Source organism: Nanorana parkeri, unplaced genomic scaffold (genome assembly GCF_000935625.1).
Source record: "Nanorana parkeri isolate BGI_ZX_2015 unplaced genomic scaffold, ASM93562v1 scaffold2227, whole genome shotgun sequence".
Classification (NCBI taxonomy): Eukaryota; Metazoa; Chordata; class Amphibia; order Anura; family Dicroglossidae; genus Nanorana; species Nanorana parkeri.
The window spans coordinates 155351-172492 of record NW_017308495.1 but is presented as its reverse complement, the minus strand read 5'-3'; the positions used below and the strand labels follow the sequence as shown (position 1 = coordinate 172492).

General features: G+C 41.6%; 1 protein-coding gene across 1 annotated transcript in view; it reads left to right on the top strand.

The window, feature by feature from the left end:
- Positions 1 to 1653: 1653 nt before the first annotated feature.
- BMPR1A (bone morphogenetic protein receptor type 1A) overlaps positions 1654 to 17142 on the top strand; it is a 38916-nt gene continuing 23427 nt past the window's right edge. Inside the window, exon 1 of the mRNA XM_018573075.1 lies at positions 1654 to 1821. Within this exon, the coding sequence (XP_018428577.1) occupies positions 1737 to 1821 (85 nt within the window). The 5' untranslated portion in view covers positions 1654 to 1736. The remainder of the gene's footprint in view (positions 1822 to 17142) is intronic.

The window sequence follows — 17142 nt, the reverse complement described above, 5'->3', positions numbered from 1 at the left end:
GTGTGCCCCATACCCAGCAAAATTGGAAGTGACAGGCATCTCTTTGCTCCACTCCTAATTTGCCTCTGTGTTAAATAGCTACAGAGTCCCAATTAAAAAGAAAAGTTCTAGGGTTCTGATGAACAGACAGATTGAGTTATTTATGGTGGAAGCAGCCACCAACAGTAATTGAGGCACATCCTTGAACAAATACAAATTTTTCAATTCAGGAATAGCGCCAGGCTGACAGGGTCATGCAGGTCAAGCTCACCGAAACAAGAGGCCAATGAAAGCCAAAACTTGCTTTCCATTCATCTCAACACAAATCTCCTTTGTCCACATTAACTGTTGAGGTGTGTGAGTTGCACCAGCAGCTCTTTGAGGTCTAATTATGCTTTCTACATTAATCAGTGTAAAAAAATAAAATGGAATAATTAGACTCCAATACCACTACTGTCTCTTCCTTTTAGTGATTACCAGTCTGATTTTAACAGCAAATTGATCATATGGCAGGACTCGCATTCATAAAAAAATACCAATTGTGTAAGAAATGTTTCTGCCATAGAATGTGGATACGCACACACATGGCTAAAGCAGCTTTCCAGGCATTGGATGTGGTGGCTGCATAGATTTCCTGTTTAGTCTTCCTTTTCTTTTTTACCAGGTGATTCTGCCAATAACCTATTTTCTGTCCTCGGTTCTATGCAGGAGCAGTGTTGTTACCTGAAGCTGCTCACCCCTGATTTGGACTACAAACTTCATAATTCTACATCATAAAGGGGTGTTGCTTTGTAGTTCACAGTGAATAGCTGAGGAAGCTAATAACATTGTTTGACTGTTCATTTCAGTCCATGGCATGTTAAAAGGAAACAAGATTTTTAACAAGGCCAACAGATATTTGTCGGCGTTGACAATAAATGTACTTGGCCTGAAAAAAAGAAAATTAATGCAGCTATTGCATAGTTACATAGTATTTGAGGTTGTATAAAGACACATGTCCATCAAGTTCGTCTATTACATTTAAGGACCCGTGAACTGCAGCTTATTACATTTTTGTTCACGAGTTTAGATATACTTTAAAGGAGAACTATGAGGTGAGTGCTTTTTACTCACCTCCTAGTTCTAGCCGACCTGTGACAATGAGACTGTCACAGGCCGGCTCAGTAGATCGGGAAGTGAGGGAACACATACCGGCGTTCGCTCACCTCTCGATCCTGTCACAGCTCTCTGCCGTGACAGGGGAGGGGCTGGATTCCCCCCTCCACGCTCCGATCCTCCAGCGCTGACTGGCGGAACGGACGGGGGAGGGGGCTGGTACAGCTGGCTCTGCCTCTAGATAGGCAGAGCCAGCTGTCACTCACGCAGCTGGGCGGATCCAGACATAATTGTCGGGATCCGCTTCAGCTGCGGCGTCTCGCTATACCGCGAGCTGTAGCTTGCGGTATACTGAGCTTAGGGTGACGGGAGGACGCTAGTTTGTGTCCTCCAGTTACTCTAAGGAGAACTATGGGGAAAAGCCTTAACCCCATAGTTCTCCTTTTAACTGTGTTTGGATTTTCAACAAAGATCCATAAAAAGCTACTTTTATAATAAAACTGTGTCCGTTTGAATATAAGAATTCTGTTAAATATATTAAATGTGTTTTTTATTTTTATTTTTTACAGTAAAAGTTTTAACCAAAGAAGAAGATAATTGCCTTTTTATTTGTGAAAAGTATCTGCATATCTCCAAATACCATCCTCCCTGCTCCTGGAAAAATGCTGCCATTAAAAAAGAGGACAGTGATGAAGCATGTGGTTGCGGCTGTGTTGGGCTGCATCCTTCTTGGAGTTCATACTCAAGGTTGGTGACAAGCTATTTCATATTACTTGGATATCTAATCTTTACTGTCTGGAGACTGATCACTAGTGTTACTTTTGTTCTATTATGGATCTGGGCCATCTCTTTATAGCAAAGGACAGTTTGTTAGATGTTAAATGTAAAATACATCAACTTGTTTCTACACAAACCTTATTTCTATGTACATCTTGTTCTTTGCAGTACTACACAGTGGTCGTGCCTTACTGCTCTTTCTCACGATGAAAATCTGTCATTAGGCCAGCACAATGGAAACAGTGTGCTGAATGGCTGACATTTTGTCTTAACCATTGTAGGCAATGGCAGGCAGACTCAATTGAGGGTCTATTATAGCCTGCAGTAGTGGCTACTCTACAACACTACAAATTAGGAAGAACATGAATGCAAACATGTAATAGTTGCATCAAAAATGACTTTAAACACTGCCCTGGATCAAAATAGAAATACACTAAGCTTTCTTTTTAAGAATGGTCTCACTTTTTGACTGATTTCTCTGTAGACAGGCATGAACATTGAGTATACAGCTTTTTTACATGTATCTATTTAGGTAACACGTTACTGCTTTATGAGTTCAGGAAGAAGCAATGACAAATGGGCCAAAAATATCACATGTCCATGCAGGGTTCCAGCGGTTCTGTGGAGATCTGTTGAAGCCTTTTTTTTTTACTTCATACACTCTTTGGGATCCCTTTGTAAAGCATCAGTATGGCCTTACCCCATCCCATCTATACCACTGCCTGAAAAAGAACAAAAAGCCTGGCACATTTATATAGCATAGCAATGAGTTTAAAAAATATGTAAATAAGCAGTATGCTGCACATGTGTAAAGCAAGCAGAGTCCAATTCAAATTAATAAATGGAGGGGAAACGAGCAGAGAGGAAGAGAGCATGGTCACATGACCCCACCAAGTGCAGTTGTATGCAGTGTACATTTGGGACACATTGCAGCCCGAATTTAAAAAATGAGTTTTAAAATATAGGCACACTGTGGAGTAAACAGTGCGGTGTCCAGGGTTAGCGGTATTCACCGAACATTAAAAATGGAGGCCTCAGAGCTTTGTATGCTGCTCCAAAACTATTTATATATAGTATGACAGTTTGGTTCAGTGTACAGGTACCCTTAGTAGTGATTTAGACATTTGCTAGGCGATGGAGATTCTTAGCAACAGGAACTCTGCATGTCTTTTTGGCTTCTCCAAACAATTATTAAAAGTGTGTAGCAAATGTACATCCTGGGCTCATTTCAACTGGGTAATAGGCACAGTGTAACTCCTGTGTGCGCAGTGAGCGGGGTTGAGTGATGTGTCTGTAATTCTATTGGTCATGCTGGAGCATCAGTATGAAGAAACCAGCAGGGGGATGTAACCATTGCCTTGGGCCGTGACAGTCCGTTATCGTTTAAAGAAACCCTGTTACCAGACTATTTCAAGTAAAATATTCCAATTACATTATATCTGCATTAAATGTATATTAGGCATGTTTACCTGTGAACACATCCAAAAGCCTTGAGACTGCGGCTGGGAGCCACCATCGTGATTGTGATGTGAGAAGTCCCAACAGACTCAAGTGACATTTTATATAGTATTCACCTTCACTCCTAGGGAGGTGAAGGTAGGGACATGGGACCACCACATACAGTAATTAGACACTCCCAAAAGAGGAGTGGGCTATGATGTTTATGGATGGGAGGAAACTGTGCAAAGTGATTGACTAGTCGGGTTCAAAGGCACATTGGCAAGTTTAAACGTTTTATGCGAATGAAAAAACACTGCAAGTGCGCATTCCAGTGCCTTTTACAGGGTCTCTTTAAGCCTTAGATGTGTCCTCATTACAGAAGTTGCATGTTCTTTCTTATTACATGCATCTGTATCTCTACAAGACTCTCAAACTGGAACTATACAACCAGAATTTAGTACTGCAGGTGATGTTCATGCAAAGTTTTACATTGGCACAATAATAAGTCTACACAACATATGAAACATTCATAAAAAGTAGTGCCTGATCCTTGCAGTTTTATCATTTTAAAAGCTTGCTGTATGGTTGTAGAACACCAAATCCACACGATGAATCAAGTCCCACTTTTTTCATTTTGTTTAATTGTTCTTCATGACAGTTCACTGCATCAGTCAATTACATTGTAAGTGAATTTGTAACCATAAATCATTTATACAATTGGCTGAAACATATTAACACAAGTTGGCATAACTTGTAAATTCTGGATCATTCAGATCCAGAGAAGTACGCTTAAAGGAGAACTAGGAGGTGCGTGATTTTCACTCATCCTCATAGTTCGAGCCGATGTGTGACAATGAAACTGTCACACGTCGGCTCAATAGATCAGGAAGTGAGTGAATACATACCGTCGTTCGCTCACTTCTCGATCATGTCCCTGCAGAGAGCCGTGACTGTCGCTCACGGGTGACAGGAGAACGCTAGTTTGTGTCCTCCCGTGACCCTTAGGAGAACTATGGGGAAAAACACTTACCCCATAGTTCTCCTTTAAAGCAAAACTTCAATTAAACCCCCTCAATTACTTCAATTAAACCCCTAAATGCATGGCTGGAACACACATGTGAGAGCTGTTCCACCCGGCAAAGCAATTGGTTTTTGTCTACCCTGTAATTACATTTACACAGCTCTGCCACACACCTGCCTGACATGCCAAGAACTTCGATTTATTTCTACTGCAGTTAAGTAACACTGACCAATTTTGTCCCTTCCCCAGCCTGTAAATTGGATAGTAACAGGAAATAAAAAGAATACTGATAAGCGCCTCTGTCACTTTGCTTTTTTACTCCTATCAACATGTCTCTTGTTGGCACACCAACACTGCAACACAGCTGATTGGCTCCTTGTGCTGCTTCTGTCTCTTAGTCTAAGCTCTGCTTCACAGGGGTTTGCAAGAAGTTGATACCAAGTGAGATTTATGTACTTACACTTATATCAAGACTATACATTTAAAGGCCAACTGAACCTCCACTTGAGATGAGCTAAATACTTCCCAGGTGCATCAAAAGTCTCCTTTCAGCATGAGCTCCTTGCCCTCTGTATGTCTCTACATATATCTCCAGTCAGCAGGGGGCACAAGCTTTGCTAATTGCAGAGCAATATGTCATACACAGCTGGGGATCTGTCAGACCCCTGCAGAGGGATTGCTGCTTCACAACTAGCACAAGGGTCCTTCTCTACAGCAAGCATACTTCCAAAGAAAACAAACTCTAAGACTTTAATCTTAGTTTGTTTTAATGCATCTGGAATGTTTAGCTGCTTTAAATTACATTTAATTGGGCTTTAATTATATAATAATGTATTGATTATCTTCCTAGCATTAAGCTTTAATCTACTTGGTCTTTATATTGTACTAGCAAAAGACAAAGCCGGGGATATTAGTGTTGTGTTTACATACAGATGTGTCAATAAGCAGTAGAAATAATGTGTATGAGTTTGTAGTAAAAAATATAAACTAAGTTGATGTACAGAAAAAAGTGTTGACCTGGAGACAGAAGGCTAATCAGAAACGCCCTGCCATTTGTGCTATTTGATCTTCCTAGTTTTAACATGGAGCATACAACTTAAGTGATAAGACCTCTGGACCTTTGTAGTGTAGCTTAAAGTGTATGTCCCAGCACACACATTTCACAATGTTTTATCGCTTTAAAATGCTGCAGCAAAAAAAGTACAGAAATGCTGTTGTGAGGACTTCCAATTTCTACTTTGGAGGGATATAATCATTCTACTTCCTACAGCTATCCCAGTAGACCTTCGAATGTCTTTATGCCTCTCATCTTAAGTAGTCTAGCAGCTAGCACAAAGTTTTAAGATGATAATTCTTTTTTTGTAAGGCCGTCACTTTTCGGGGTGGTTCATGCCATAAACTATGCGTTCCAGAGCAGTCAGCTGCTGGAACGCACTGTATCGCATCCCCGCCAGCTTCCTCGCCGGAGGGGACATGGCGGTGTATTCAATGTCACTGCAGCCCCACCCCCGGCCGCAGTGCGATCGCCGGCACCAGAATGCGTGGCACATCAGTGCCTGCGTTCTGGTCCAGTGCAATCTAAAAAAATGCAGGCACAGGTGACCGCTCTAAAACGCATTGTTTATGGTGTGAACTGGTCCTTAAAGGGGATAGATCTATCAAGCCCTACTGGCCAAGTTTGGATGTCTACCATGATCAAGAGGCTTCCCTATTAATGTATTGTTTCTATTTAGTGGTGTGTACCCAATTTGATTTACGGATCCCATCATGAAACCGTTGCTTATTCATAATGTAATGGAAGAATATTGTTTTTTTTTTTTAAATCTTGGCCTGTACTTGATTTGAAACCTTTATTGGAATTCAAATACTGTTCTACTTAAACTGCGCAGTGCTTTACAAAGTATGCATAATCATTTATATAACCATAAGAGTACCCAGAAGAAACCTACTAAGAACTGAATACAAAAAGGACTGATGGGGTGCCTGAAGGTATATGAACTCAGAATTCTAGTGGTGTGTCAAGTTCAAGGTGCTAGTCACCATTTTTATTTTGGTAATGTTGAAAGCATCTGTTGTAGAGTCTTTCCAAGTGTCCTTTAGGCTGTAGTGCCAACTATGACAGCTGTAGTGTCCAGTGGAATGTAAAATACAGGATTGTAATAGGCTTGCTTTTAACTTTTTAGATGCTATGCAGTGAGATGGCCCATCAGACTAAATATACATTTGATGTGTTTTTAGTTGGGCTTCGTCACTACCTTACCTTTTATAAAGCTAGAGGTGATTGTACTGAACTTGTATAAACAGATTGTAACTAGTTTGGCCCTGAGGTATATTGTAATAAATTACAGGGATGTGGAAAGTTTTAAATAAACTACTTGTAGGACTAAAGCGGGGGCCCAATCTTCTTGTCCCTCATGACAATCTACTTGTCCTGATATAAAAAATAATTTTAACCAAAACTGTATTTAACCTGAAGAAGTGCTTCCCATTGGTCAGAGCGGTCACCTGACTGCACTGACCGTGCGCTCACAATTTGCAAGTGAAATTCAAAATCCATAGCGCAGGGCTGCACTGGACAGCAATGTGGGGTAGAGATAGTACTAATACACCCATACGGGAGGGGAAGGACCTCCTGTATGGAGGGGGGTTTGGGGGTCAGAGTTAAGTGGGTAATTCCATTTTCCCAAATTACTTGGGAAAGTGCGGCGGCGGGTGGGGTTGGTTTTTAATTTGTATATTTTTTTTATTTACCTTTTTATCACTTCCTGATCCGGGCGGATCACTTGTACAAAAACAAGCACCAGCTTCCCCCGCTTTACATTTTGAACTAGCGGGGCTAAATGTAGAGAGAAAAAAAAACTACGTGCCCGGCGCCTGAGTCTGTATGTCCTGGCATTGGGTGATAGGAATTCCGCACCCGTGCAGGGGTAGTATAAGCTGCCATATGTCTAAGTCCACAGGTCCTTATCATGCTGCTGAGACATCTGAAAAGATGGCATCATAGGTGGTTAGAAGGCTTTACACACAGTCCCTATAGATGATCCTCACTAGGCACTAGAGTTTACATTATAAATTCTTTCATATAACTGCTGAGTTCTGCCTATATCAGTAATGTTTTTGGGGATGTCTTTTGGTTTCCAGGGCTGTTACTGTGCCAGTCATCTGTTTTCAATGGCACTTGGTGAAGGGGTCCCACAGCGTCTCATTTCAAACTTATACTAAAAAAATAAAGCGTTTTTCCAATGGCGCCAAGTAAATCAGACCCAAAGGAAAGTTCGCTTTATCACCTCGACAGACATAAATGCACAGTTGTTCATTTTTAAAATATAGTTTATTTTCTTAGTCTTGTACTTCACCTGTGACACACAAAAAGAAAATAATAATTAGTTTCACACGCACTTTTTCCTTGACGTTTGAAAGTTCTTTCAAACTCACATTTTTAATTTGTTGTTGCCTCACAGACATGTTTCATATTAGTTTAACATGGTAAAGTACAGAAAATATTGTCAAAGCCAAACTGAATGTACTTATTTATTTCTGTATTAAAGTCCTAGTGGCTAACTGTAACACTTGACTTAAATTCAAAGTGTGGAAGTTACCCTATATGTTAGACGCCCATTGGCTGACCTTGCCAAACTGAACTATCTTGTGAGCTGAACTACTATGTTCTAAAATGCAGTCAGTTTATTTGCTATGGTTATTTATATTTTTATACACTTTACACATATAAAATTATTGATTGGCTCTGTGTAAAGTATAGTACCTCTTTTCCAGTCAAATTTGAAAATGCCGAACTATGTTAGTTATGTGTTCCCATTCACATAGCATACCTAAAAATGTGAAAACATTATTTCTTACCTTTTTCATACGTTTTCTTTGATGAAGGCCTTTGTGCAGATTCCAGGCTGCTCTGAGCATTAGAGGGTCAAACTAAGGGACAAACAGAGTTCCATCTATTTAACATACAATGCTTCTAAGTCTTTAACCCTTTGTTTGGACAGCCAGTGTTCCAATCTGGTTTACTACAATGTGGGGGAAGCTAGGTAGCAATTTTTATCAAGTGTAAAGCACCTTAAAATGTAAGCAGATATTTTTGTGCTATATGAATAAGAACATGTAACAAATATAAAGTAGGCGTTATCTTAATTTGGCTGCAAAAGTGCAAATACACTTTAAGGATAGAGCAACGGGTCGGGTTGGGTCATTTGTGCGAAGGAACATGTGACAAAGCTTGTGATTGATTTTGGTGAGTTAGAGGCTAGGTTCCCATTTGTCTGGCTGCTACCGGCATTGCTACCATCTTTTGAAACAAGCAGTCTACATTGGTCAATTTCTCCACTAGTGTGTAAAACCCAACTGCTGCAGCCAGTTTCATTCAGAACACATCTTTTCACTCTTGAGACGGAGCGCTATGTAGCACACAGACTACTCATCTTGCTTATTTAGCTGTCTATATTGTGTGCGATTGCTGTGACCCATATATTGAGAACTTAACCAAAATGCCCATATAGTTGTGCTTCTTGGGTGGACTTGTAACTTGTGGTAGAAGAGGATATTTGGGAAAAAAAGGTTAGAAAAGATACCCCTGTCGGAAATATAGATTTTTAAGAGAATATTTATCATCTGGGTTAAAAAGGAAAAGTTGCACCAGGTCTCAAAGGTCAGGGGGCTTGTGAATCCTAGTCCCATTTAAATTGTGTCTGGTAACTTGTAAAGCACTCTTCTTGCAGCCCGATGTAAAGGATAGGGAGCAGATCCAAAGAGACTATTAAAAAGATTGAGAAAGGAGGACACTCTTCGGAAACACGTCGCCTAGCAGCGCTCAACTCCTACAACATGGAGAGAACTTGAAGACATCCCTGTACAAGTGGCAATGAGACAGAGGCAGTGCTTGGTTATTGGATAACGCTAGCTCCCCAGACCATCTTCTGAACTGGTGTTGGGATAGACCATAGTGTGTGCTCTCCCATCACAGAACCCTGTACATGGAGTCCTACTGCAGAGTACTGTAAATACCAACTCTCTGGACTCTCTGTAGTGTAACAGACACTTTTTAACTCCAGTATTGTGTAAGTGCATTACTTTTAGAATTTGCTAAAATCATTGAGTTTTTTTTTTTTTTTTCTCGTTTTTTTTTTTAACTTCAGTGAGCAGGCTTGTGGCTAATATCTGCAAATATCTGAAACCATTTTTCTTGACCAATGTTCAGCCTAAAGCTGGGCATAAACTAACAGACATCCATCTGCCTGTCCTCTAGTGCGGTGACCCACCACTGAGTCCCGTGCGATCCATCTAGTTCGAGGGGTTCTTTACACCATCTCCAGACCTGTTCTGGCTGTGTTTTTCTGTATATGGTTTTATGTGCGTTTTGACTCATTTTTACGAGTTCTGGTGCATTTTTATAATTGCTTTTGTTGGATTTAAGTATGTATTGATGCGTTTTTTGGGTTCCGGTGCAAATAAAAGCATGCTGCACTCTGGAACTGAACTCAGTGGTGTGTACTATCCTCATTTAAAGCCATTGGAATTACTAGGTATGGGTTTTTGCTGCAGATAAGAAATGCACCGGTCCAAAGATGGTGTGAACAAGCCTTGAAGCTGCACACACATATTTAAAACCTTTTGTCACTCTTCTCATCTGTGAGCAATTATGAGTGCTTCCGACATTCTAAAGCACTCATTACTGCCCCCTAGGATAACCTTAAATAGCCTGATGGTCGACTGAGCTATGGTTCAGATTGTTTATGGCCACCTTCTGTGTGGTCAAGTCTTGTATCAATGGAGTACTTAGAAAAGAGGAGTGAGAAACCCAGCACTAGACGAGGCACTAAAAAACAACTGTTGAAGAAAGGGCTGATTCAGTACTCTTGCCAGACCTCAGACTCCTTTGTGACTGCTCAAGCAATAAATGTAAGAAAAAAAAAAAAAGCATACACACATGTGAAGACAAGTCCTGTGCTAGAATTCCATGCCACGTGCTCATGCTTTGTGAGGTTTTCTTTTGACTCGAAACACTTTGTCTCTTTTGATCTTTCTTTACTGTTTTACTTTTTCATCATTCTTTATTTTTGTAAGAAAAAAACATTTGACCTTAAATTGTAAATCTAACCCATGTGGTTATTGATTTTAAGTGTTAAAGCCTATATAAATTCTCAAGAGTAATTGTCATTAGTGGTGTGAATCTTTTTCATGTTTTATTAGAGATGCACTTTGGACTATTCCAACGTTTTGTCCATTAGTTATTGTTTATTAGTTGTTGGAGCCGGACTTGTGTGGTCTGCTCATGCACATGTAAATTATTACTTGCCATTTGTTTTATAAAAGGTCATTAGCACTCTTGCGTGTTTATTTCTATCTCGGAGAATGAAAAAAGCAGAAAAAAAACTCTTAAGGCTTATTGATCTGAATTGCATGAGCGCTTTGCTTGTCTATACATTGTCTAGCCATGAAATGATAATTTGTCTCCAGTGGCAAGTTATGCAGGCTTACATCCTTAGGAAGGATCAAGGCTGGAGCGTAATGCAGGATATTTTTAGTTTAGTTGTGGCTATTTATTTGTATCATTTTTGCTTTAAGACCCAAAGGAGTTAATGGATTTAGAGGGCTTTATTTTTTTTATATATATTTTGTATATTCTTTGTATATGATCCTGTAGTACAGGGCTCAAAATTTCAAGTCCTGAGCTACTTGCCAGGCCTTAAAAGTTACTCGCCACCAGTTGCCCCACCTAACCCCTACCCTGCCCCGGACTTAACTCCGCCAAGTCAGTGGTGTGACATAGAGTACAGAGATCAGTAACAACGCGGAATCCAGAGGCCAGCGGTGTGATGCATAGTACTAAGGTCAGCAGTACAGAGGTCAGTAATGTAACTCTGAGTGCAGAGGACAGCAGTGTTAAGCTGGCCATACACCTTACAACCATCGCACGACTTTCGTTGTGCGATGGTTGTAAGGTAATTAAAATTTTGTACGATCTGCCCATCTTGGACAGGCAGATCGTACTTGTGATCATTGCAAGTCCTCCCCACCGAGGGGAGGGCTTGCTGATGATTGTCATGCTGAGCGGGCAGTGTGCGCTTGCGCACACCAGCCCGTGCTGCTTTCGTCTTCTGAGCATGCCACAAACCTGCCGAAAATTGTATGATTTTTGGCAGGTTTTTTGGAAGACGAATGTTGTGCGACCGTACAGTATATGCGGCCACACGCTGCCCTTACACCTGCCGATTATCGTACTTTGCGGGATCATCCGCGATTATCGTACGATAATCGTCAGGTGCATGGGCACTTTTTCCACAGAAAAAACAGGGACTTACAGTGCACAGTTGATCTGATTCAGGTGCTCGCTTCCTCTCCTGGTGGGGGTGTTGGGGGGAGGGTCATCAATGCTGCCTCCATGTAACAAGGTGAAGCCTCCAGCAGCGTAGTTGAGCCTCCTTTTAGGTCCCACACTGCAGAAATGTACAGAGGTCAGCAGGATGACACACAGAGTTCAGTAATGTAACGCACAGTCCAGAGGTCAGCGGTAAGGTGGTCAGTAATGTAACGCACAGTCCAGAGGTCAGTAATAAAGCACAGTTCAAAAGTCAGCAGTGTAAGGCAGAAATAATGCACGGTACAGAAGTTGGCAATAGCGCACAGTGGAAAGGTCAGCGGTGTAAGGCAGAAATAACGCACAGCGCAGCGGTCAGCGAGAGCGCACGTCGCAGCGGTCAGCGAGAGCGCACGTCGCAGCGGTCAGCGAGAGCGCACGGCGCAACGGTCAGCTGGCAGCATTGATTGCAGCAGAAGCGTTACTATTGGTGCTGTTTTCTTGAGGCCTCCTTTCATGCAGTCTATCCTGTATTGTGGGACTATTGGGTCCCACATGTGGATTATGCACAGAGGCTCCTCATTTCTGCAATCCACAGCTCCAGATTGCCTAAAATCACACAGGGCACAGCAGACCATGAGAAATCACCATGAGCAGCTCCATCTGCCACAGGTCTCAGTGAGTGCTTGAAAAACCTGCATAGGTGCTAAAAGGTTTGCCATGTTACCTGTATTTACTCCTCCTCTACTGCAGGTGCCCAACTAAAGACCTTTGTGGTTTTTAACGTTCGTTTTCGGTGAGACTCTTGGAACCTCCCATTTTGCTTAAAGGTTAATTGTCTCCTGTTGAAATTGGCCTCGTATGTAGGATAGGGACCTTAGTTTGTAAGGTCCTTGAGGGCAGGGACTGATATGAATGGACAGTGTAAATTGTTGGCACTATATAATAAACTTCAAAAAATAATCCCTAATTTTGACAGCATCCCCAACACCTGAAAGAGGTGGACTATCATAGCTGTGTACAACATCAAGTTTGTTCAGGCTAAAGGTGGCCATACACTGTAAAACCATCGCAAGACCTTAGTCTTGCGATGGTTGTAAAGTGATTTAAAAAAACGTACGATCTGCCCATCTTGGACAGGCAGATCGTACTCTCGATCATCGCAAGCCCGCCCCCCTGAGGGGCGGGCTTCCGATGACCGCAATGCTGAACGGGCAGTGTGCGCGTGCGCACACCGGCCCGTTCGGCATTTGCCTCCCGAGCACACCAGCCGGAAGTCGTACGATTTTCAGCTGGTTTTCTAGCGTGCTCCCGTACAGTAGAAGCGGTTGCGGTCACACTGCTCGATTCTCGTACGATCGCCGGATTTCCCGCGATTCTCGTACGAGAATCGAGCAGTGTATGGGCACCTTAAGTCATTCTGTGATGCTTGCAAGTGCTCCACTAAGCTACTCACTTATGCTCCCACCTCTGATCTATCATTGGTTCTTTCTGCAGTAACCATGGCCAGCGTTTCTGGTTCATAACTACTACCTCCTGTCTTGCTGGGGAAAAAAATCATTAATAGAATGAGAGAGAATCTGGTTCAAGCAGTTTTAATTTTAGTGTACCCAAACTCAAAATGTGAACAGTGTATTTTTTATAAATAACATCTGTTAATTACTGTAAACTGTTCCAAGGCCGTACCTTGAAAAATCTACCCTTTTTTTTTTTTTTTGCCTTGAATTCTTCATTAAAAATAGCACTGTACTTTCTGTGCCTAGGCACTTTTTTGCCCAGAGCCTCATAACTGTATATCTGCTGTATGAGATCTAAGGCACTGCTGTCATTGACTACTAGTCTGATCTGGAATGAGATTTGGTGATGTCACTAATGTGCAGCTTTCTTAAAGAAAACTGTACTCGAGAAACTGCAGGCATGCTTTCTGAACATCTGCAGGGCTGCAACTAATGATTATTTTCATAATAGATTAGTTGGCCGATTTTTTGTATTTTTTCGATTAATTGGATTTTAAAAAAACGGAATAAATACAATCCTTAATTTAATGTAAAATACACAAATGCAGTGTTACAAAGTTTACTTCAGAATAAAACTGCATGCACAATTTTTTGCAAACGCATTACAATGGAACGCACCACATTGCGGTCCAGTACAGGTGATCACACTGTGGGTGGGAGGTGCTTTTTCTAATGGTGGTGTGCCTCGTGATTTTTTTCATGAAAAAAGTGTGCCTTTGCACAAAAAAGGTTGAAAAACACTGGTTTAGGGTGCCATTTGAAATGAATTTGTCAGGCCAATTATAATTTTAATTGGATTGTAAGCACATCACCCTTGAATAGCTTTAGGCCAGGGAACTACAGCTTCCAGTGGCAAGATTCTGCAGACGGCAGCTGAATGTAAATACAACAGGTAGTGGGATGGTGCAATAGCCAGCCTGCTATTGGCCATTTCAAATTGCAATAGCCAATAGCAGGCTGGCTATTGCACCCGCTCACTGCTTCCTGTGCCCTGCTCCCAGCATGGAGGAGAGAGCTAGGGGATCCAACCAACTAATCGATAATGAGAATAGTTGACAACTATTCTCATTATTGATTAGTTGGTTGCAGCCCTAATAGTAAATCAGGAATGATGAAAGGATCAGCTGCATTAAGATCACAGGCAATACAGGTTACTCCTTTACTTGCTTTTTTGGGCACAGATTCCACAGTTCAGATCATCTTAAGTGAGGTCCAATGAATGGAGTTTTCCCTTTTCCATAATTTATTCTGCACCTCATTGAAAAGAGGAGTAACATTTTCGATGTCTAAGGGATCTGCTTTGTTTGCCTGGTCAAAACCATTTGAACTTTGATCAAGTCGTCCTGTCATTTGGCTCTTACTCTTTCCAAAACTATTTCTAAAGAAAATGTACAAAGTAATAACTTGAGTTAATTATTAAACATTTACATTCGTTTGACATGCGATGTTATTGTATTTTTAAACCCATGCCAAAAGACTTGTGGAGGGCTGAGGGAAACTTCAAACCACAGCTTCACTTCAAGCCATTTATAATAAGGTCTTATCATTTTTCAACTTGGCTTTTAGAGCGTCTTTGCAAAACTTGGTGTTTATTTTAAAACAGTCTACTGCTGTTGAAACACTAGATCGAGCAAAATGGATTCTATCTTGTGTTCCATGGATGTGGTTATGGTGTTTAGAGTACTTCTGCCTGCAGGTTGTCTCCTCGAATGCTCAGCTCCCAGCATAAGACTTGTGACCAGGGCCTGGATTCTGTGTTCATTTCATGTCCAAATGAAACACTGTACTGAGGAAATGCTTGCAGCAGGAAAAAAGGGATATTTAAAAAGAATTTGTTGAGTATGTCTGGAAAACCTGTCTGCATATTCTCCCGTAACTGCCAAAGGGATGTGGATCTTATTTCATTTTGTTTCTAGTCTGTACATAAAACTCTAGAAGTCAATCATTTTCTATGCTGGTCTTCTTCTTCTTTTTTTTAATTTTTTTTTAGTAAAACTAGAAAATGTGCCCGTTCCAAAACTGCTGAATGTGGCCATAATGCTGTAGTGGATTGGGGTGGTGGTAAGTGTGGTACTAAGAACAAAGGGGCTGGTGTGATGGCGGGCATAGTGGTGAGAATGAAGGGTTGAAAGGGCCAGATGGGGAGGTAACAGGGGTAAGGGTGATATTCAGGTATGTTGGTAAAAGCAGAGAGAAGGGGCATACAAGTGGTGGTGACAACCTGGGGGTGAGTGGATGTGTGTGTTATATACAGATGCCATGGATTCGTGACATGCCGGTATGCTACAGAAAGCAGGGAAAGGGGGCATACGGGTGGGGTGTTGAGAGAGCAGGGAGGGGCATACAAGTGCAGGGGTGACAGTAGGAAGGGGAGTGTGTATGATGCAATTGGGGGAAGGTGGTGTTGTGCAGGGGGTAATTTGTAGTAGGGTGGTGCATGTGCAGAGAAAGAGGTTCACCTTCCATGGTAAGGATTACGGTAGTGTGGATGCGGGTTCAGTTGTAAGAGCAGGAGGGGAGGTTTGCAGACATGTCTGTGAGAGTGGTGTTCATTTAGGTGTATATCAAAAATAATTATTGAGAAGAATAAATATTTTAAGAGTTGCATTTTCCATATTTGCTGTTTATCATTAAGTAAACTATAAGAGTTATTAGCAGCAAGCACCTTAGGTTTATTAATGGTGGTTTTGAAAAAGGGCCAGCACAGGTGCAGAGAGAGGCTGTATACTCGAGTCCTCTAGATAGGCAGAGCCAGCTGTCACTCACGCAGCTGTGCGGATCCAGACATAATTGTTGGGATCTGCTTCAGCTGCAACACCTCAGTATACCGCAAGCTACACTGAGCTTAGGGTGACGGGAGGACGCTAGTTTGTGTCCTCCTGTTACCCGAAGGAGAACTATGGGTAAAAGCCCTAACCCCATAGTTCTCCTTTAAAGCAAACTGCACGCACGCACACCCCTCTGCTGGGCTCTCACCAAAAAACACTCGCCTGCCTGTTGAATCCACCGTTGCCCTGCTGTGATCCCATCATGGGGAGCCAGCTGTCTCTTTTGGGTTCTGCTGCCAGGCCCCAATGATGGCCAGCCATTATCCACCTTTTCACAGGCCTCTGTGGATCACTGCTCCTGCAGCCTTATGTAATATGTGACAGGAATATCTCAGAGGGCTGCTGGAATAGGACATGTCATTGCAGTCTCTGGCATGTGTGTATGGCTGACAAACACTTGGGGAGGTCCACATCCACCAAGACTATTCACCTGTTAAATGTAGTAGTCACTATTAAAGTTCACAATTGCTGCATATAAAGCTGCCCACTATTGAGTCAAATTTTGGGCGGCCTATTCTGCACATGGTCAGCTTTAAGCAGTGTTCCAGTGTGCAGATAATCCTGCCCATGCATGCACCTTTCTTTTGGTGTTTTGGTAGTATATACAGTGTAGGGTTTCTAAGGGTTTAATTATTGTTTATCCTCTGTTGAATTGCCTCAGACTTCAGTTTGGCATAATAAGTTTAATTACCATAATCCTTCCTGATGTAGCTAATGACTGTGCAAGTTTATTTCGTTCTAATCTGATCAACCATTTAAGTTTTATGTTCTGCAAACAAGTCATTATATTCAAGGGGCCTCAATAATGGAAAATAGTGCCTCAAGTATACAGATCTGTCTTGGCCACTGAAAGGTCGTTTCAAAGCAAGAGTACAAAGTTTTTGGCTCTGGTTAATACCTTGTTAAATTAATAAGTTTATAATACTTCTTTACTTTTACTATAAGATTTTAAATTATAGATAAACATTTAATAAAACTTGGTCAAAAGCATTGGGGGTTTTCTAAAGGTAAGGCACAGCAGAAACCTCTTCTAGTCTCTCTGAATGTATTTCATATTGCCTGATTGAATCATGGCAGGTCGTCCTATATATCACCTGTATACACCCTACAGTCTCAGTCTCAGTCTCAGTCTCTCTCTCTCTCTCTCTCTCTCTCTCTCTCTCTCTCTCTCTCTCT